The 23,083-nt window shown below is 42.1% G+C and overlaps 1 protein-coding gene across 1 annotated transcript in view; it reads left to right on the forward strand.

Moving 5' to 3' along the window:
• ESPL1 (extra spindle pole bodies like 1, separase) overlaps nt 1-23,083 on the forward strand; it is a 40,023-nt gene that overhangs the window by 8,423 nt on the left and 8,517 nt on the right. Inside the window, exons 7-21 of the mRNA XM_061576608.1 lie at nt 60-305; nt 1,221-1,374; nt 4,665-4,806; nt 5,166-5,305; nt 5,820-5,954; nt 6,465-6,584; nt 8,616-8,787; nt 10,611-10,757; nt 11,593-11,749; nt 13,610-13,719; nt 14,380-16,014; nt 16,564-16,728; nt 17,631-17,880; nt 19,611-19,765; nt 22,490-22,635. Of these exons, the coding sequence (XP_061432592.1) occupies nt 60-305; nt 1,221-1,374; nt 4,665-4,806; nt 5,166-5,305; nt 5,820-5,954; nt 6,465-6,584; nt 8,616-8,787; nt 10,611-10,757; nt 11,593-11,749; nt 13,610-13,719; nt 14,380-16,014; nt 16,564-16,728; nt 17,631-17,880; nt 19,611-19,765; nt 22,490-22,635 (3,874 nt within the window). The remainder of the gene's footprint in view (nt 1-59; nt 306-1,220; nt 1,375-4,664; nt 4,807-5,165; nt 5,306-5,819; nt 5,955-6,464; nt 6,585-8,615; nt 8,788-10,610; nt 10,758-11,592; nt 11,750-13,609; nt 13,720-14,379; nt 16,015-16,563; nt 16,729-17,630; nt 17,881-19,610; nt 19,766-22,489; nt 22,636-23,083) is intronic.

The raw sequence follows: 23,083 nt of genomic DNA on the forward strand, positions 1-23,083 counted from the left end.
TTATCGTTTCACTATCTTACATGCGTTGGCTACGGTCTAATGCCGCTTCACTGTGGCAGGACTCTACGGGAGGCTCTCTCAGATTACGAGGTCGGAACGGACGAGCTGCTCGTTGTGCTGGACGAGGAACTGCGGCAATACAAGGCGCAGCATGTGGACGCAACCCAGGAGCGCTACAATGTCATCTGCGACCTGCTTGAGCTGTGTCCCGAGGAGGAAATCGACCGCTGCTTGGACAGGAGCTTGCACCTAATTCGGCTTGCAGAGTTCTTGTGCTATAATGACACCATCGGGCAGGCAGAGTGGTGAGCACCGCAATCGCATTCAGTGTCTTAATGTAAAGTGGGCACAAATTAATTATCCGAATGTCGGCCTTTTCATTCGAACACTTGGGTACCATTGTTTGCTTGTGTTCTCGCCTGTGAAATTGCGGGAATGGGCATTACGATTAAAGGAAGATTCAACTCAAAGTACATATAGCTCTTGGCTTGTAGCTACATCCTTGGGCTCTTCGTTTCACATTGTCAGACTAGTTAGAAGTGTCATGAATGACAAAAATACTTGAACGTGTTTACACTCCTTATGGAACTCTTATGATATCATGTGATGTTTCTGTGATGCCACTCCTATGTATATTTAATGTCAGTATCTCATGTATACTGGATGAATATCAACTTAAGTTTGTCCAGATGAGTTTGCAAGGACATTATCTCAATTGATGTGTTGTGGATATTTTCATTGGCTCCATTGAGTTTTCATGGAAGGCATGTTCTAGTCAGTGCATCTGCAATCGTATGCTGCAGTTTCTTTGAATATCTTCTGAATGTAGTGGGTGGATCTCCCATGATAAGTGCAGATTCAATTTCATGTTGACTACTCGCATTGAATATCAGTAGCAATGCAAATATGTCAATGAGGTTATGTAATTGGAGCCCTATGATAGAGTACCTGAACGCTATTTAAAAAAACTTCCTCATTGATGGATCTTCTCACTTGTGTGAGACTGAAGAAACACAGCCCAAGTATGCATATTCCTTAAATATACATTCCAACATGCATTTATGATTATGACACCTATGCATTTTCTTTGGACCTATTCAGTGGGAATGTGTTCAGTCCGGTCGAGAGAACTTGAGGTGACAATGCTGTGAAAGTTTTGCAGAACGCAGCCTGTTAAGGCCGGTGTTGAATGCCACCTCTAATACGGGCGCCTGTCTCAGCTCGGCACTGGACTGCGCCCAGGAGGCAGTGCGGCTGCTGGACTCCATCAATGTGGAGTGGTGGCCGTCATCGGAGAGGGAACGCTGCACGGACATTAAGGCCACCGCTAACCTGTGGCTCTTCATCTGCACGCTGGAGGCCACTGCCAAGAAGGTGCTTACTCGAAACCAACTGCATATGGAGAGAATGTGATTTGGTGGGGTGTGTGCATGTTTGTCTTTTTGTAAAGTGGGGAGTGGTAGTGTAGTGGTCAGCGCACGGGGCTACAAACCTGATTTCCCAAGTTCGATTCCGGCTCATGACCAACACTAATAATGAATATCTGAACCCGTCTTGGGGCCCCCTAGGTTGACTCGATCTCAAATGAATACCCAGTGTTGGTCACCCATCTCCTCGTATGCCGTACTGGCCTTTGTTAGGAGCTCGTTAACGGCACTTGCTCCAACAGTATATTTAAGGCAATAACGGGGGATCTTTGTCTTTTATATATGTGTATTCTACGAGCAACTGGTAACAGACATTGCCCCCTTTCCATTGACTTTAATATCATTACAAAAATGTATCTAAGAAATTGAGATTTTGAACATAGCATGTTATATTTTGATTCAGCACCCTGCAGGATCTCCATATTCAAGCATTCATAGGCTGACATGAAAAGCGTAAACGTTAATAATTTTTGCTCCTAAATTATGGGAAGCCCAATTTGAGAAATTTGTGTTTTGGATCTTAGCAGATCTCAGCACAGGATTTGCTATATTTGTGCCAAATATAGACTTTGTGGCAATTTAGATTTTTTGGGGGGGGGGGGGGGTGGGGGAGGGTGTGTTATATTTGGGAGGCCATTCAAACACTTTATTTTACATATGTAGTGAGTTCAACTGAGTCGCAGACGTACTCTTTGGAGGCAACACATTTATTGATACCAACACCAAGGGGTAACTGCCCCTTCACCAGATAACAACCTATGGTGGTAGACCACCAGGGTAACTACAGTAATTACACTGGGAGTAGCTACAACAGACAGGACCCCAGCTTGGGTCCAGGTCCATGCGTTGGTGACTCTTCTTGGACATAGAACGTGGAACATAGATTCTTCAGGATAACCACAGCAGCCGGTCCCTCTCGGGGACCCGGCTTATAGCCTCCTTGGTGTGGCTGGCTCCGTCCTTAGCCACGACCACCTTCGAGAACCCTCGAGCAGGATCTTGGCCCTGACACGTGACCACCCCTAGCCCCCACCTGGGGGCCCTGTGTAGACTTTACCGGTCACGTTTCCTTCGGGGTCAACCAGAGTGCCATGGCCCTTAGTAACCCCATTCCCATGGCCGGCACTCTCACACTCTATCTTGTAGGTTTCGGCACTGCACGCAGAGCGTGGTGCCATCCAGCACTGCCAGTCAGTGCGCACCGAGCCCCTCTAGGGCCGGTGCTGCTCCCACATACAATACACGTGGTGCCCATGATGTCAATACATCGCACGCCGTGCCTCTCTAGGGCCGGTATTATACAGTGACATCCGCGATGTCACTACACATTTGAAAATATGCAAATTGGGGTTCAGCACCTTTCATAATCCTCAATATACATATTTGTCTCGACCGATGTTTAAAAATTAGAAAATAGGAAGTAATTTCCTTCCCTTTTTGTGTACCCAAAATAGAATTTAAAAACCTTCGGATTTTCAGTGAAAATAATATACTCGACTATACCAAATATCAGCTTTATAGACCTTGTCGACCCTTCAAGAAATTTGTAATTTGTCACTTGCTCACAACTGGCTATGTATCTTGAGTTTCATTCATATGCAATGGTGTTTTAATGTTGCCTTTGATTAGTACGGTTGGCTACGTATGGAGCGAAAGACGTTTAACATACATAATTATTGTATATTGTTAAGTTATAATTTAATCTTGGAATTTGCTTTTAGATGTGATATTCAAAAGCAAGGCCATTGTGTGGCGGGAGTTGGGATCCATATATCCAATATAAAATATTTTGAAGTGGTGAACATGAAATTAAAGTCTCAATTTCATATCTGGCAAAGTGTCACTGATTACAACATTTAACTCTGTTGTAAAGGTGAAAACTCGTTAGGAATGACTTGGACCATCATCTGTCTGGCATCAATAGAATGAGTACTAATTTATGGAAAATGAACAATGGTCACCCTTTGTTTAAAATATTTATGGGAATAAAGTGAGTACTGGCAAAAAGGGTCTCATAGATACAACTTCATGGACATGGTGAATTTCCAACGCTGGCACTAGGTCACAAGTGTGCTTAAGTAATACAAATACTTGCTTCGGAAGGAAACACTGACTATGTACTGTTACTTGACTTGTGGTGGATGGACATCCCTGTGAATGAGTGCATCTTTCAGTCCCTCCAGAAAAACGCGGAGTTTTTTGGTGATTGTTGCGGGCAAAAATCGTTGATTATGCGGCACGTTTTCTTAAAAAATGCGATGGAATATGCGGGATATTTATGCAATTTTATGCGATTAAATTGCGGGAACTTGCAAAAATTTCAGGAACTTGCAAAAACTGCGGTTTGATGAAAAAGAGAAAAAAAAGTGATTCCCCCAACACCCTATTTACTAGGCTACTACTTTAATGTAAAGAGTCATTTCTTATTACTTCCTATGATAAGCAAGCATACTACATCACAGAAAGTGCTGGGAATATTTAAGTTCTCATCTTGTTTTATTTCAGACCTTAACAAACAGATGGCTCAAACTTACAAAACATTGAGTCGAACAAGTTCTGTAGCTTTACAAAATGAATATGCTACAACTTCTGTAAAAATGAATAAATAAAATATTAAAAAATAAAATGTGTGCTTCCTGTTTTACAGAGGTAGCTATACAAAACAGACATCTTCTGTTAAAATAAGTGTTTTCAGTGCACAGTAACGTAAGCAATACAGTAACAGTACAGTCTAACAGTAATGTAAATTTACATACTACTAACAAAAAAGTGCAATCTTACAACTGTAAAGTTGCATAAACTCTTCATCATGGTTTCATTGGCATCGCGGGGTTTGCAGCTTTTCAATGATGTCGCGTAATGAGTGACGTCACTTCATAACGTTCCCATGGCAACAGGGGAAATGGCTGCGCTTGTGTGAAGTAAACGCAACATTTTTCAACTTTCTGCTAAGATATATGTGACTTTTTGCAACGAAAATGCGGGGATTATGAAATCATGCAAGCCCGCATATTTTGCGCGCGGAAATGTGAAATTTATGCGGCGAAAGTGCGGCGTATTTGAAAAAACGCGCCCCCCGCATAAATATGCGGACTTTGGCTGATTTTGCGTGGAATCTTGCGATCGCATAATCGCGTTTTTCTGGAGGGACTGATCTTTGGCGAACTGTCCATCACAAATACTGTAAAATTCAGCGCTGCGGCATTGAGCCTTCACCCTGAGCCATATGTCGTGTAGGCCACGGAGAGAGAAGAGCGTCTCGCGCGTGTTGCGGACCCGGTGCTCGAGGTGAGCGTCAATGACTTGGATGTGGAAGACAAACAGGGCGAGGACTCACGCCTACACTGCCACATGCTCTTCAACATCGCCTCTGACAAGCGTGAGTACTGTCATGCTGTAGCCCCACTCTGCTGAGTTGTTTCTGGATTAGCAGTCTGTTTGAGGGGAGGGCTCTGGATTCTAAAGTTGTGTATTCTAATTTTAGTGAGTTGACTTGGCTGAGCATCTGTTTGTCTATAAAATGTGTGCTATTTTTTGACCACCACTTAGTGGAAACAACAGTAAATATGTTTAGAAGTGGCTTGTTTCCTACTCTAGGAATGTTAATTATTCACACTGGCTCGGAACTGCAATTGGAGTAGAACACAGTCTATCGCAAGAGAGGGCATGGAGACACTTTTCTCTACAGTTTAACCGGATTCACAAGAGGGTGCGCCTGTGATTGTGTGCGAACTCCAGAGGCTTGTACCCCACTGGATCGGGCCTTAGAGCTGTGGCAGAACTTACTGGGGGGCTCCACCCTCCCAGCCCTTAACAACAGCCAACAGACCCTGCTTAACATCCGCATGATGACCGAGCTGTACCGCCTCATTGACAAGGTATCGCATGCCACCCTTCGCACATTCATCCCAAGACATGGTTACCAGCCAAAGACTATCCTCACACTTGCCTAATAGGCTAGCTTGCTTAGTCAATGTTTCGATTCTTGTAAACAAATGCTAATTTCTTCTGGGAGTTACTAAGTTGCACCAATCTGCTGTAAAGTGGTTTGTTAAAAGCCATTTAGCATAACTGTCTGCACAAGTATATCATCGTGTCTCAAAGCAGTAGCCTATATTCTTTGTTTGAAAGTAACGTAGTATGTACCACTTGACACAATTCATATAGTATCTATGAACGATAACAGATTTTCCTTGGAAAAGAGGCTGTGAATCTCAGTTGGCTTACTCGTTTTAAAAAATTAAGATTAATCAAAGAAAAATATCAGATTTTTGGCAATGCAGTTGTTATAAAATGTTTGGCAGGCCAAATAATGATGCTCTCTTCATACAAAGGTAATCACGAATACATTTGACTGCTGTTTACATGTGGGCCGATCTCTCATCTTAACAGCCACTACAAGCACTCAAGAGCTGCCTGCTGCAACAGCAACTGAGTGGCTGGTTGGAAGATTGGCCTGGGAACATAATGGCCGGTTGTCTGGCTGCACGCCTCCTTCTTAACTTGGACTGCCCACAGCATGCACAGGTGCTTATATTTTGTATAGCGCCTTGCCAACACGTTGATGATCCATGCTTTTATGGATGTTTATTCCAAACTGCCAATCATTTATAAAAGTCAATTATATTTTTTATGAAGCATCCACACATTTCAGTTAGTGAAATATTCTTTGGTTAAGTATAATGAAAAGTAATTGGGTTTTTTTTTATCTTTGTCATTTGTTATTTTAGCAAAAATTGAGAAATAAAATGTTAATAAAATATCAACATATAATATGATTGATTCATTATATTTTGCACCTTGGGTTATCATGGTTGGCTACGTACGGTGCAAAAGAACTTCAACAATACATACACAATATTATACAGTTTTTTTTTATACGTGCTCTTTTAAAGGGTGATTAAACTTGAGCTTATTTTCATATCAGCCAAATGATAAATAAACACTCCTTATATATATCTTCTTCCACAATGATTGTTGAACTAAAATATGAAGTTGTTTAACATAAAGCAAAACATGTTTTCTTTTTATTTGCAGGTGTTTGTGGATGAAGTTGAGTCAAGAATGGAATCAATTTCCAAACCAGATGATAAATTGTCTGTACTGGAGAAGAATGTCAAATTAACCAAGAGCCAGTTCCACTATGCCATGGGACAGGTATGCTGTGTGACTCGGACACCCACAGAGTGATCTATTTATCCTAATCATAGGAACCATGTCATATGATAAACTCTTGAGTTAGATTTTTAGAATGAGCAAAGTTATCTTAATATAGGAAAACTTCATCTTTTTTCTAAGAGACCATTCTATTGGAACTTAATTTTTGTATTTATAGCACTGGATACAGACGTACATGCAAATGAATAGGGTTAATTGAATGGAAATTTGCATAGGCAAATAACTTCCACATTTCTTATGACGTAATATGTCATTGGATGCTGTTAATGATTGATATTTGGCAATAAACAAAGTTGATTAATTTCAGCTGAGTAATGCCATTTCATGTTTTTGAAGAGGCTAAACACAACGGGATTTGATGTTTATATTATACCATTGTGATTGAAATTATTTTAGTTGTTACTCAATTAAGAGGTCTGCAAAGTTGGGCTCAAGATAAATTATACAAATGAGTCCTATACAATAATTTAGCTAAACAGTCAGAAAAGTCTAGAGAGCGACAACTATAACAATAGATTATCCATACGTAGGACCGTTAATGAAGTCAGACCAAAATTAATATAAATTCGAGGTGGATGAAAGTGGGTTGGAAATTTTTAGAAAAGTTGAGTTTAATAATGAAAACAACATACGAATGCACCTAAGGAAGAACGTTTTCAATTGGTGCATATTACCAGCTATGACACATGATCAGAAACATAGATATTGAGAAAGAAAACTGAACAAACTGCAAAGAGAGATGCATGCTTGGACTTGCATTGTGAGATAGGGAGAAAACGTGCACGAGGAAATCTATCGAAATTAGAGCCATGACTTAAAAAAGTAAGTGGACATGGGCAGGGTGTGCCGCTAGATGGGATGATGGCTATACTCGACTAGTAATGGAGTCCATCTTCTTGGTTCTTTCGGTAAAGTCACGTAGAAGGGAAGTAATAAAGTAATAAAAATAAAACATAACAAAATAATTATCACGACGTTTCGGCCACAACGCAAGCAGCCGTCTTCAGGTGGAGAACAGGTCTGTCGAAGGCAGAATTATTTTGTTATGTTTTATTTTTATTACTTTATTACTTCCCTTCTACGTGACTTTACCGAAAGAACCAAGAAGATGAATCCCTGCAGTCACGAAAGCTTTAAATAGTAATGGAGTGGCAGCCAAAGGATGAAATACACCCAATATGACATCACATCTTCGAGGTGGAGCAATTAAATACGTTTATTTGTAAGTGCTAGATGGATTTTAACATTTCAGAAACATTTGAGACGGCAGTAGCTTGGGGGATTGATCGTGGCTGATGATGATGATGCATCGTTTAAACATGTTTTCAATAAATAAAAATTCCCTCACTGGTGAGGTTCATGAGTTCTTCCTGAGATTAACACGAAATATATCTCACATGAAGCCTTGGTGCATATGATCAGGCTAGCCAGCAGAGAATGCGTAGACTTTGCAAGTAGTGTTCAAGAGGAGCATGTCTTGACTTGATTATCGTATTTGTTGGTGCCAAAAAATAAACCACATTATAATTGAGCCTTCCATTGGGGTTCTCGTGAATGAGATACAAAGCTCCAAGGAAATATCTTGCTAAAATATATTCAATACTTTGAGTAAATTGCAAATCCACTAATAGTGCATATCTTCTATTGCATTAATGCGTACAAGTATACTTATTAGTGTGCCTGCTTGCATGCGTTTTTACCTTGCGTGCATTTTGTGGATTGATATGGATGACGCGAGCTCACTGCACGTAAATATTTGCAACGCAGGTAAAATGCGTGTCCATGCATACCAGTGGCAATTTGTAACTGGATCTGGCTTTCACTGGCCATAGATTGACTTGGCCTAAAATTAATATCTGGAGTATTACATTTACACAGCACTTGGGAGCTATAAAATTCGATGGTTGGGTGTGAGACTAACCTTGCTGTCTATAATAGTGTCTCTCCAAAAACACTTCCCCAGCAGACTGCAAGGCTGAACAGTATATACCTATGTGTGTCAATGTGCAGGTAGAGATGGGATTCTTGCTGCTGTTGGAGATCCTGGAGGATCCTAACATATGGAGACCATCTCGTACCTGGTACCTTCTGAGATCACGAACCTATACCCTGGCCTCCCTCTACACAAACCTTCCTGGCAACCAGCTTGCTCAATCTGAGAGGGAGCGTCTGCCACAGCTTGGTAAATACTTAACCCCCTGACACCGCGTGAAGTCTGGTCTTGCTGTAGTTAAGTTACACAACAACTGGCTCTCAACATTTGATCGATGGTTGATTTCACTGGTCTACAGCCAAAATGCTTCTGAAATAAATGTAGTCCAACTACTAATTCTGGGTCACTGAGAATGAAAATGATGCTTAAAATTGTTGATTGGCTCCAGTTTTAAAGATATGCTACTGGGTCAGTATGTACGACCCTTGACTTGGGAATGGTGGAGGATAAGTGAGTTATAAAGGGAAGGGATCTCAATTTAATCCAGAAATGACGAAAATACATCTTTGACTGGATCTATGAATATGTAGTGTATTATATACGGAGGCACACACTGGAGTTGGAAGCAATACGTTTATTTAACTACATTAACGTACACTGGTTCTACATCTAGGTGATAACTACACCGTTAACTAGACCACAACGGGGTAACTACATAACCGGGTCAGTCAGTAACACACTGCCCGACCCACGATGCCGAGTGTAACATCGAAGACCGAGAACCGAGGATCGAAGTGATGTAGCACCGATGGGTTCCATTCCAACAGAGCTCAGAACCCTCTTGAGACTGCCCCTTTATGCTCCTGAGCGTGGCCTGCCTCCCCCCTCGGCCACGCCCCCTTCTAGATCCTACTAGAAGGCTCTGGCCCATATCACGTGTCCCTCGAGCCCCCTTTTGGTCCCCCTTGCTACCCTGCCCCGGCCACGCGCCCTCTTGGGTTCACACAGAGTATCACATCCTCACTTGCTCTCTCTCTGACCCTCACCAGAGCTATGCCCCCTCAGGCCTGCTTCCATGCCATATCCACTTTGGTGCCAGAGAGAGACTCAAGATGTACATTTCCACTCTTTTGTCACAGTGGCTGGCGCTAAACACCATAGTGACTCCATATAAGTGACTATAAATAAATCTATGACTGGGTTTGGACAGTACTTGCTTTTTGAGCAAAACAATGAATGATGCAATCTGAACCTGGTATTGCATCATAACATGATATGAATTGCATCATGCTATTCCTAGAAGTCATGGATGATAGTCATAACTAGGATTGCATCCCTCTGCTGAACAAATTTCCCTATATCAGCTCTAGAAATCATAGTGTCGTGCTCTCTTATTTGTTCGTGTTTGATTTTGCAAAGGGACACATTTCTATTTAGCGAAAGTGAGCAGAGATGCATCGTACTTGTGTGAACAAAGCAGATAACCAATGACACAATTATTTGTCATTCACATAACGATTCCACATTCCCCCTTTGAATAAATTAATTATATACATTTTGGGTCTCAATTCAATCTAAATATTAATATGTTTAATTAACCTAAAGGTAACTTTAGTTTCAAAGGTGAATAAATCCTACCTCTTAACTATCATACATACAATAGTGTTGATTTTTACTTGCAGCTTGTCATTTTCAATGTCAGCGATTTAATAAAAAACATGTTACATGCATTCTTAATTTTAGAACTTAACCGAAATAACTTAACCGAAAGAACCAAATAATAATGTTACATGCATGATTTGATATGCGTATCAAGTGTGTAAGAATACATTATAATCAATTAATTTTAACATGTCAACTCTTCTGCGTCTTTTGGACAAAAGTCCAGCCAGGTTCAGTCTTTATACAAGTGTTGTGTTTTCTTTGATGGTGATCCTTTTATCTGTCTGGATCGGCAATATCAGCTGCACTATCATGTATACAATTCTGCGCAACATGGCATTGTTGGGCAGGTAGCTGCTTCTGAGAAATGCACATTAATGTGACTTGGGAATGTGTCTTGGACATTGCAGATCTAAGGAGCCCACTGGTAGCAGTGAGCGTTGCCCACCGTTTGCTCACTGGCCTCATGCAAGCCATTCTGGGGCCCTCCTTCAACAATACCCAGGGCTCCGACAAGCCCAGTGGCACTGCTACCACCAGCATCTTCATCGACCAGGGTGAGTGGTCGATAGCAGTGGTGTGCCAATTGTGTGGCACCTTTATGGAACACCGTGACACTTTTGCACCTTCCTCACATAATTAACTGCCCTACCCCATTTGATTGATGCACTATTTTGATACAAATTACAATGGTTGAAATATGACCACTGGGAAAAAAGGCTATTACTAGCTGAGAAATAATAAAATAAAATAAATTAAACATAATTATTTTACTATGTTGTATTTTTAGTATTTTATTATTTCTCTTCTATGTGACTTTACCGAAAGAACCAAGAAGATGAATTCCTGCAGTCACGAAAGCTTTAAATCGAAATCTATTCCTAGCTGTTTCTTTCCCATGTAACATAGTATGATTCAAGGGTCTTATTATGAGGCACATAATGATTAATTGCTTCCTTCATTTAAATTGTTTGTTATAATCATGATACATGCTTTCAACCAGGCTGTAATAGTAGTCTTTAGTTTACAAACCTTGCAAATATGCAAGTTACGTGCTGTTGTTATATTTAGGAATAAGCAATACAACAATAGGCATAATTTACAAGGAATGCTGCAAATTAGGCATTAAACAATATTGTTTTTGGAACCCTGGATAATGACAATTCATTGAATTGCATGTGAGTGGGAGGGTGAATTGCCACATGCCTACCTATTAATGGGGAGAGCCATTGCTTGTTACTTAGTTTCCTTAGCCCAATTCTCATACCTTATTGTCTCATTGGGCCCTAACCTGGTTTTAGAGAAATTCAGTTGGTGAATGAAGTCGTTCTTTTGAATCGTGGTCACTCAAAGATTTCCCCTGTGCGTGCACGTTCCACGGTCTCTCACCAGGGGATAACGTGCTACTCAAGTGGACGGTGCTCACGGAGCTACTGGACGTGTCGCGTCATCTAGTGTCACTGCAGGCCAAACGCGGTATTGTGCTGGAAGCCAAGAGCTTCTGCATTGAAGCGCTCAAGCTGACCACCAAGCTACAGCTCACACGCAGGTTGTGTGCGCTGTTGTTTTGTGTGTCTGATGCCACATGGGACATTGGTGACCAGGTGACAGCCTCTGTGCAAGGCCACAATCACACAGCTGGTCAAATCTTTATTATAGATTAGCTGGTCATGCTGGTGCATACCTATAATCTAGTACTCTGAAGGCATGGGTTGATAAATCATAAGTTGTGAGACTCCCTATCTGGCTGGGATGGCTAATTCCTATTTTGCAGTTTCCTGGCAGTACAGCCTATGGGTTTATGTTTACATCTCCTCTCTCTGAACTGTCCGATGTATATTTTTATTGGAATACATCTCTCCTTAATCTCTTAGATTATTAATGCATCTCCTCTATGCTGTCTTGTCAAGGGACCTCGTGCCTATCTGTTATAAATGTTTCTCTTATCTATGCCCCCATATCCATTCCTGTCAACTCACGTGTCGTCTAAATACATGCATATTCACCATACATCTCTATCTTTCTTTTCTCTTCTCATATCTCTATTTCTTCTCTGCATCTAACTTCTCATCCCACTGCATCTCTATCCCTTATGTATCGTAAATTCTCGGGCCATAGCTCATCAGTCCATGCTAAGAGCCATCGTAGGCCACAACTGGTCCCACTGACTGCCAATTGTATATTGACCAAGGAAAAAGAAACATATATAGAGCAGGCAATGACCCTTCTTTTTTTACATCCTATGAAAAAATTCCGTTTCTCAATGGCGCCCATGAATATAATTATTTTCCCTTTTAGGGCAGCGTTATGCATGAATGTGTCGAGTTTTTGTTATTTTTGCTTATGCACCAATGCAAATGTGGTATAAAAAAAAAACGTGACCCAGAGAACATCTGGTTGTTGCTGCAAAGTAGCAAAGATGTTCAGCAGGGGGCACTATCCTCTGTTCCACAGGTGAGCTAAAGCTGTAAGGGGATACCTGTGAAATAGGACACACCTGTATTGAGCATTTTCATTCTCTTCTATCATGTGCACCAACAGGTGCTTGTGCACAAATAGGTCCACGTACACCTCTTGTTCTCTTTTAGCCCCGCCCCCCCCTCCCAATACGTTATCATGTGCACCAAACAGGTGCTTGTGCACAAACACGTACACCTCTTGTTCTCTTTTAGCCCTGCCCCCCCCTCCCAATACGTTCCATTCATTGGCTACCACATTCTGATCAGCTCCCCCCCCCCTCCTCCCCCTTAACTTGTATTTAAGAACTTGTATCTCGGAATCTCTGCCTCAATTGATACAGCAAATCTAGCTTTGACGGTCCCACCTGATGACTTGTGTTGCCTCCTAAACGTCGTGATTTTTTATTATTTTATTTCTATTGTCATTATTTTTATTAATTGTATTTTTTACCTACGTGACTTTACCGAAAAAACCTAAGAGTACCTGTATTGAGCTCTTGCACGTTTACGTTGCTGAAAGTAAAACTGCTCTGGTGCCAACACGTGCAATGCGGAGGAAAACCTCACTATGTGAATGGTGTTGACCACACCTAACAACTATTGGATCCAACAAGGTTGTAAAGGGGACCTCGTTTTATTTTTATTGACGGTGGGTGGGTGGTTGCGTGAGCATGTGCGTGGAGCGGTGATATTGTGCTTATTACATTCTGCTACATACCTGACACTTGGGTTCAATTCCCTAGCTGAAATCAGCGTCGAGTGATATCTGAACCGTTCCTGGATCTTTCCGAGGGTGACTTAAACGAGTACTGTATCTGTTATCGTGTGTTAACGTCAGCAGCGGCTGATTGCTGTCCACATGAGCCCCTCGCACTGTGCTCGCTAGCAGCACTTGCCCCAGCCGCCTGCGTCGGCTATGAGGTGGATCATTGTCTTTGTGCGAATTGCAGGTGTGCGGAGCTGCTGATTGTAAAGGCGAGCCTGGAAGTGCAGAGGGGTGAACTGGAGGAGAGCAAACATGAATTGAAGCAGCTGTCTTTTCTGCTTGAATCCTCCCAAGGTGAGCCACACTTACTCCTTTACTAAGAAAAATAAGACCACTAAAGATAAGCAATTGCACAATGTTACAAATAATGCAAACACTGTAGGATACACAGTTTTACAGTAAGGTATAATCTGTTTATCAACCAATATTCCTTCCATTGCTCGTTCTCATGTTTTTAGGTTTTTTCTCTAACCAAGAGCTCATTTACGAATGCAAATACTACAGTAGAGATGTAGTATTTTTCTTGAAGCAAACCTTGAGTTTCAGATATACTTTATTAATATTCTTTGGTTCTTTCTTTCAAAATAACCAAATAATATGGATCTTTGCAGTCACGAAAACTTCAAATCTAGAATGATACTTTATTAAACCAGAGTGGAGAACCCGGACAGCATGATAATGTAACTTTTTAAAACGGAGCACTCCTAAAACTCTTACATATTACAAGATCAATCATATGCCTTATAAGCAGGAACTTAAAATGGTTCCACAGGGTGTAAACCAATGAATGTTCAGTGAAACTGGCTGTAGATGAAAAATGCAATCTTTAAAAACAGACAAATTGTAACAATATTCCATAATGTGTGATTATGGTGACAATGGATTATGGTGTGATTTTTTTCCCAGATGTATTTAAAGATTACAATACAGCATGTCTGTTTTTCTGCTCTTTAGAGTTTGAGGCTACCAAGAAAGCAGGTGCTGATTTCAAGTTGAAGAAGCTCCGTGGCACAGCCAAGTCTGCAAGCAAACGCAGCCCAGTCGCAGAGGAAGAACAGGAGAAGGAGTCTGAAAACCAAAGTTTTCTCAAGTCTATTCCTCTGTCGCTGGTGCATGGGCGTGAGCAAAGCATCACCGGGGCAGATGGGATAAGCAGCTCTCCCGGGCTGGCCAAGCAGAAGAGCCGGCTGCCACAGGTCCACAAGGCTCAGTGCGCCTGCACCAACTGCCGTGACGTGGTGCTGTCGCTCATCACTGCCGAGTGGTTCCTGACACAGAGCCGCATGGAGGATGCACTTCAGAACGACACCGTGAGCCGGCGCTTCCTGCTCGCCTCACTCCAGCAGGTAGCTGCCCTCAAGCAGCGCGGTGCTGCCATGCTGCACGAGATCCTTGCGAGGAGACCAGGTGGTTGGCCACTGCTACTGAAAAACGCTGCTTTCCAGATGACACACGCCGTGGAAGCAACGGCGCGACTGGAATTGGCGTTGAGGGCTCTGAAGGTCGGCTCGTTTGTCGGTGTGGCCGATAACGTGCAGAAGGGCCTGCAGGTGTTTCAGTCAACTGACCTGGGGCTGGCGGATGCCCACGACATCAAGGCCAACTTGATGATTGTCAAGGCCATTATGATGCTGTTGCAGCTCTCCCTCAAGCAGGACTGTAGTGTGGCAGAGCTCTTTCAAAGCTCTTGGGCTCTGAACACCATGATCACACCCTGTGAAGAGGAACCCGATTTACCATCGGTCAGTAACACGGAAACTTCCACCTCTACTACCGTGGCTTCCACTGGCATTGTGAAGCCACCCCCATCAGCGCAGAAAAAGAAACGGGAGTTTCCTCAGACGCCTAATTTTGGCTTCAAGACTCCGGCACGTAGCACAGCATCCAGATCGGCAATAAAACCCAGCCAGAGCTTCTTTATATTAGAGGATTCGAATTCGTCCAATTCTCCTGTTCTCCCCTGCATTAAGGCTCAAAAGAAGGTACAGACACGTTTGAGGATTGTGACGTTTAGCGACAGTGACGAAGACTCTGAGCTGCCCAGACACCAGCAGGTGGCTGCATCTGATAGAGGAAGCAGCAGTGCTAAAGTGAAGGAGCCTTTCAGCATGATTGTGCCAAAGCCCAAAGTTCCAACTAAAGTCCCACCATGCAAAGTCAAACCAGCAAAGGATGAAAAACCAACAGCGAGAGCCCAACCTACAAAAGCAGCCTCTTCTGCGCATGGCGGCAGTGCAACGTTGGTGAAGCTGGAAAAGGTGGGAAGAGGACAGACGACACAGAGCCAGCCCAAAAAACAGCTGAAATCTGTGGAGACAACGGCAAAGGCAAAAGGCTCAGGGCGGATGGCATCGGCTGTCCAACAAGATAAGCCTATGGATGACGCTGAAAGGAAGGTGCTCCGCAAGACCAAGCAGGCAGGCAGGGTCACCATCGGAAGGGGCCACGATGTAGAGCGGGAAGAATTGCGCCAAGGGGACACGGACGATGTTTGGTTGGACCTGGATCAAAGCATAGAAGTCATTAGGGCACTGGATGAGGATTCACCACTTGATGACAAAAGAGTTATGCGCAAGGTCAAATCTAAAAGTAAGTATCGGAACAAAACTACGATGAAATTAATTAATTTATCAATGCACATTCTTATCACATCTAAGCAGTGTGAAATTAGACCAAGGCAAGTCATTGATCAAACGGTCATATGAAACTGGTCCAGTATTACAGTAGTCGTCGAATTCAGGGGAAATTATAAAGGGAATATGCAATGAAAAATACAAAACTATCTCTTGTAGTTATGTAAGTTCTATTCAAATTAATCAATGGATTGCCCAAAACTTGGAGTGACAAGCAAAAGCAAAAACAATATTTGTAAATATGCTAATCTAATTTTGCTTTGGCAGCTAACCATCATTCTTCTGACAGTTATCCATCTGAAATATGCTAATAGATATATATTGCTATGGAAATAACCTGGAGAGTTCCATACTGATATAATTAAATATTTACAAAAGCACATTGGAAAATCTTACATAATCCAAAGTACATATCCACAAGGAAGAACAATTAATTTTTTTCTGTTGAATTTTTAGATCGCTATTCAGGCGACTACCTCGCTTACAAATTTACGATGATTTCCAGTCGCAGAATGTAAGGTGGCAAAGGTTTCCAGAGCACGGAAGACACAGGACAGAGAGATGGAGGTGGTGCGGCGACAGATCCCCACCGAGCCAGACGAATACACCGCCCCAGAGCGGTTGGTGCAAGCGCCGGCCCCACTGCATGTCACGAGGCTGAACACCAACGGTGAGTCTCCGAACCCGAGTAACAGAGTGCGCCAGCGATGCATGCATTTGTTTGAGGCTTGGAGAAAATGTTGGTTGAATAGGTTGGGGTGAGAATAAATATGTGCATGAGACATCCATGAGGTTCCTAATTAAATCAGAATATAATGCAGATGTTTAACCTCCCTGTGCTTATTTTATTGTTATTTCTTTCATATGTTTGAGTTTTCTATTGGAACGTTTGTGTCCTCCGACTTGATGAGGACTTGGCCAAATGTGCGAAGCAGAATCCTGAAAATAAACATGTGATGTCCAGTCACATATCAGTGTGCCGTTAGCATGTTGCGATTCATTGATCAAGAAGCATTCTTACTCTTGTGATACATCCATCAAAGCAGGAATGTAATTTACTATTTCTTATTAATATTTTGTAAACGATTAGATAATGGAAACATTGAAGGTTCATGGAGACACTGTTGCCATTATGGACTTCATATTCACCACAATAGCTAAATACTTTGTTTTTATAAAACCATGACCCTGAATTATGACACTTTAATTGTTGCAAGCCTAAAACTTGGTGACTGATCAGCAGTGGATAAATTTCCAAATTCGCCTATTTCCTTTGCTGCCGGTATGAGACAACATTGTTAAGCAACCTTTTGCCAAATTCTCGGCAATAGTATACACGTTAAATGTTTATTACATTTATCACATTTTACTGTTTCTGTGACTACAGTTTCTTAAAAGCGTGTCTAGTACGCAATTGAATGAAAGTAAAATTTCCGAATACCTTGGATGCATTTTCCCCTGACCTTCCTCCCCTGACCCTCACCTCCGCTGCATGTCACGCTGCTCGGCACGTGTGTGACGGGCGCGTGTGTGTATCTGACGGGCACGTGTGTGTGTGATGGGCACATGCAGATGGCAGCCTGTCCCTGGAGGCGGCACGGGACGTGCTGCTGGCCGCGCTCGAGTGCATATCACACAACCCGTCGGGCGCATCCTACCGCGTGCTCGCCCAGCTACTGGCTCTCCACGCCGGCGATGGCCTCCGGCTGGGAGACGGGCACAGCGAGAAGGGCGCTGGCCTCGATACTGCGTGGCTGCACAATGAGGGCCTTTCTGTCACCCTGCGCCACCAAATGATCGCCAATGTCACTCGCAAGATCAGGTAGCTGGCTCATGTCTGGCATGTGCTTCAGCTTCCTTAACCACAATTGATTCGAATTGAAATGTAATAAAGCTTCATCACCATCATGAGGCCTCCTTTGCCAGTACCAAAATATAATAATAGGGTTTTTCCCCTTTTTTTCTGGTGACAAAACTGAAACCTTATTCAAGGAATCATGTTTACATTAACCACTACTTGCAGTCAGAATGCAAACAAAAATTAACACTGATAATTTCAATCAGTTTCAAGCACAATGCATAAATTATCAGAGTATTTTTTTGTTTGCATTCTGACTGCAAGTATTGTGGTTAATGTTAACATGATTCCTTGCAAAAGGTTTCAGTTTTGTCACCAGAAAAAAGGGGAAATAACCCTATTATTATTATTAGCTTCATGACCATCATGAATTGTATTTATTTAAAAATAACTAATAATACAGTCATATCGTTTAATGATACGATTGGATCAAATATAACGTAGTTGAACAGTTAACATGTCACGTACATTAGTGTTATTTATTGACATGGCATCAACAAAACTCTTGAAATAGTAATGATGTATAAGAATAAATAGGTTCCGTCAACTTTATATTCTGTCTCATTTGACAAAGGGACATAATTTGCCAATTGGCACATGGTAAATATGCCTAAATGAAATTATTTTTTTTGCTTGATTTAGTAATATTATTGGCACACTATTCAACAGGTAACTAATAACATACTGTGCACTCCTAAAGGCCCGAGAGACCAATTGTAAATTTAAAGTATCGAGGCCCACTGTTAATGTCTGCAGCTGACACCAGTCTTTTATTTGAATGTGCAATCTTCCAATTATGCACAAACATTCATATAATTAGGACATTTATAATATCTGTTCTACATACGATTCTGCCTTACCTTCTAATAATATTACACTTCATAGCAGATTATGGCCAATTAAATATTTTGTCCATGCACATGCTGCGTTTTTAAATAACTTTCTTTAAGAGCACCTCAGATTAGCATGGTTGGTTATGTATGGTGCAAAAGAAGTTCCAAAATAGGGTAAAAATGCTTTCCCTTATTTTTAATAAAAGCATTTTGGACACCGAGAATGAAAAAATACGCTTGTAATAATTCTATCCATTGCTCTAATACGAAATTCTTGTAAAAATAATGCATAAATGACAGTACATTGTAACCATTGGGTTAAGTAGAAACAATTCAATTTTTTTATATAAAGTTAACATGTTTTGTATAGATATAGAGCAATTTTGATTTAAATAATCTGCAACACTTGATAGAAACACAATAAATAGCTACTCGGTCATACCAAGAAAATATTCCCTCCGCTCCTGTTGTATACCAGGTTGTGACTATACCAGTCGCACATTGCATTACCTCCCTCACTGCCTCGTGGCTTTGATTACAGACTCCATTGCTTGTGTATTGACCCATGCCACACTGCAAAGGAAAGAACAACAAATAATAAAAAATAAAACATAATAAAATAATTCTCACGACGTCCTCAGGTGAAGAACAGACCTGTTCTTCACCTGAGGACGGCTGCTTGCGTTGTGGCCGAAACGTCGTGAGAATTATTTTATTATGTTTTATTAGTTAATTATTTCCCTTCTACGTGACTTTACCGAAAGAACCAAGAAGATGAATCCCTGCAGTCACGAAAGCTTTAAATCGAAAAGTCCAGCTTGCTCTGAATTAACTGGTGGTGTGTGTGTGATTTGACTGCAGAAAGGGTGAAGGAGAGGCAGTGCAGTGCACCCCGGGCTCCAGGGATGGCCACCTGCAGCACATCTTGCCCCTCTTCAACTTCCAGCCGCAGTTTGCGGCAGGGATGCACCAGCGGGCGCAGGAGTTTGCAGAAGCGTTTGACCTTATTCCTGATGGTAACGATGCATCTGTCCATGCTAGAGATGCAGTTCTGTACTGCTCAAGCACAGGAATGTGCCCATTCACTAGTTACATTTAACTGAAATTATATATTTTTTAGCCATTGAAAGTGCCTGCGCTATCAAGTAAAACTGTCTATTCCCACTGGCACGGAGCCAGTGGGGAGGGTGGGGTGGCACGTGCCCCCCCCCCCCAATGATCCGATTGAAATCCCTAATTTCGATCGGATCATTGGGGTTTATCTGCATATACAGTAAAAACCTTGGATTGCGAACATAATTTGTTCCGGAAACGTGTTTGTAATCCAAAGCACTCGTATATCACAGCACTCGTATATCAGTTGTGATCACGTGACGCTCGGCAGACAAAGCGTATACACGTACTACTCATATTGCAAGACCTCGCTCGTTTATCAAATTCATATTTATTTAAAATTTTTGCTCGTCTTGCAAAACACTCGCAGACCAAGTTACTCGCAATCCAAGGTTTTACTGTGTATGTAAAAGGCAAAGTTGTGATTATGTGTGCGTTCAAAATGTTTAGCATACTTCCCGACATGCAACAAACTTGACATTTTCCATGTGGGTACTTTCCAGCCTGTCTACCATGCAAAAATTATAAAAATACACTTTTTCAATATTGCATATATTTTTTGCACGGCAAGTGAGCTGTGACGTCATATCTGTCATGTGACCCGCACATGTGGAAGCGTAACGCAGTGTAGTGGTTAGCGCGCTGCGCTACGAACCCGCCGACCTGAGTTCGAATCCCGCTCACGGCCACCACCGGTGACGATTATTTGGACCGGTCCTGGGCCTCCCCTAGGTCAACTCAGCCTCAAACGAGTAACTGGTGTGGTGTGTCAACATCGCATCCGGGCATGGCGAAGCCGGGTAGTAAGGCTAGTCTATATATATATAAAAGGGAAATTTGTGAATGTGTCTGTTCAAAATGTTTAGCATACTTCCCGACATGCAACAAACTTTAAATTTGCCATGTGGGTAGTTTCCAGACTGTACACTGCAAAAATGATAAAAAAAATGTACTTTTGTAATTTTTTTGTGGAGGGCGGGGGGGGGGGCGCAATAATGCATATATTTTGCACGGTAAGTGAGCGGTGACGTCACATGTCATGTCACCCGCATGCGGCAGCGTTACGCAGTATGCCTGCTGACGTCACACATCCCCCCCCCAGCCCTCCGCGTAGTCCGTGTATCCCGCACAAATGCGCGGCTGGGGGGGGGGGAAATAGGTTACAAACTTTTAATTTGCCATGTGGCTAGCTCCCATACTGTACACAATGTTAAACGTATAAAAAGAGACTTTTGTATTTTGGGGGGGGGTGAATGACCATGAAGTGTGTGGCGTCCACCCGCATACAGGACTGGCGAGAATCGATATTTTTAGATGAGCGTTTGTGGTATCGATTAAACGGGAATAGGCCGATTCTAAAGAAATCTACAACCTTCGATTACTTTGCGCGATTTAAAGAATCGAATCTTGGCGCGCGAGCTTAAGTTTTTTTTCCACCGCGCGTTGGGTTTTATTTTAATTAATGAGGTAATGATCAAAGTTTTATTTTCATTTGTATATGTTATGTTTTTAAGTTTTGAGCAGTTTTTAAATATATTTTTCTCCCAGGCAATGCCGGGTACTTCCCGCTAGTTCGTAATAAATTGGCATTTTGCGACCCCCACTGCCACTGTGTAGCATATTATTACGTGCCAGGGACTCTGAGGTGATAGGACAATAGTCTGAGTCCATAATTGGCAATAAGTAACGGCAAAGCCGTTATAAGTGACTCACAGAATTGTGCGCAGTTGCGTATACAGTACACGACTTCCCTGAAGGCATTCACCTTCAGCGAGCGCGATGCCGATCACACACGGTTCAAATGCGACCCTCAATCGATGGCTGCGCCATCACCGCACACGCGTCGAATAAAAAGCAAGGGGACAAGTCCTGACTTACTAACAACTATCATTTTTAATTGCTGGAGGGGTTGCCCCCCCTGCCTGGAAATCCTGGCTCCGCCATTGTCTCCCAGCAAAAAAATCGAAATACTTGTGCTGTTAATTGCACATAAAGTGCCTAAAATACCAACTTTATGCCAACGTTATTGATCGTCTAAATTTCTACTTCAATAGAATAAAAATAAGCAGACTGAGGTGTAGTAATTGTTGATATATGGTTCCGTGGGCAGTAAACATTGTTTAATGTCCCACTCACATGCGCATAGTTTACACAAGTGTTTGTTTTGCTGCCATGATTTATAATTCAATATATATAAAAAAAATCTGAGTAATTACAAAATGTAGATACTTCAAAGTACATCGACACAATGCGTATTGAGTCTGGGATTACTTTATTTTGACTCGGGAGCATTTCGCTTATTAGGCGTAATGGCTCTTAAAAGCTTCTGAAATCTAATATTCAAGTAATACATTTTAAAGATTTCATTATAAGTAGGATTTTTTTTATTTTGACATTAACTTACATCACTGCCTAGCTCATGAAATATGCATCTCATACAGCATTAGAGGGCGAACATTGAAAATATCTTACAAGTGCCAGTGCTGACTAACTGTATCTGGTCGACAACCAGCACAGACAGGCAGCTGGACAGCGTAGCACCCTCCATTGATATTTCCTGTATTGAATACCGAGTAGGCTCTGGTCTGCCCTACTTAATTCTCACTATGGATGCTCGTTCTGTGCAGGAGTGGCAGTCTGCACGCTTTCAATCGTCAACCTTTTCCCCTGGGACCTGCGCAAGATTCGTGATGTTGGGGAGTTGGTGCTGCTCACTCGGCTGGAGCGTGGGGCCAGACCCATCACCGTGCGCTTGCACCCTGGAAAAGACCAAGTAAGGGGTGGAGTGGTTCTGTAAATAGGAGAGAGTTCATATTAATCATCCTCATAAAGGCTCACTTTAATCAGAGATCACATTGGAAATGTGCCAATGTCTGTCTTCATTACCAATATTGAGGCAAATTATTGGTATTTTGTTTGGCCATTTTATCAAGATGGGAATCTTGTCCCTGAAATGAAAATTGACGAAAGAAGCTTAAAAGTGCTAATGTTGATATGGAGAGCAGTTTGTGGTCGTGGCACATGAACCACCTCCACATTAACCCTAACCTACTAGTCAATCAGTTGCTCGTTCTTGCTCCCTCATTGGCCCTAATCCTTCGTTTAACAACACTCGTGGTGCTTCAGTAAGCCTAATTATTTTTTGGTTGATTTTAATGTTGGTGTTCACATCACAACGTTTCCCTCAATACATCACCCTCCCATACTTGGCATACTTCTGC

This window comes from Lethenteron reissneri, chromosome 7, assembly GCF_015708825.2.
Source record: "Lethenteron reissneri isolate LAM-NWPU_2019-01 chromosome 7, ASM1570882v1, whole genome shotgun sequence".
Taxonomy (NCBI): Eukaryota; Metazoa; Chordata; class Hyperoartia; order Petromyzontiformes; family Petromyzontidae; genus Lethenteron; species Lethenteron reissneri.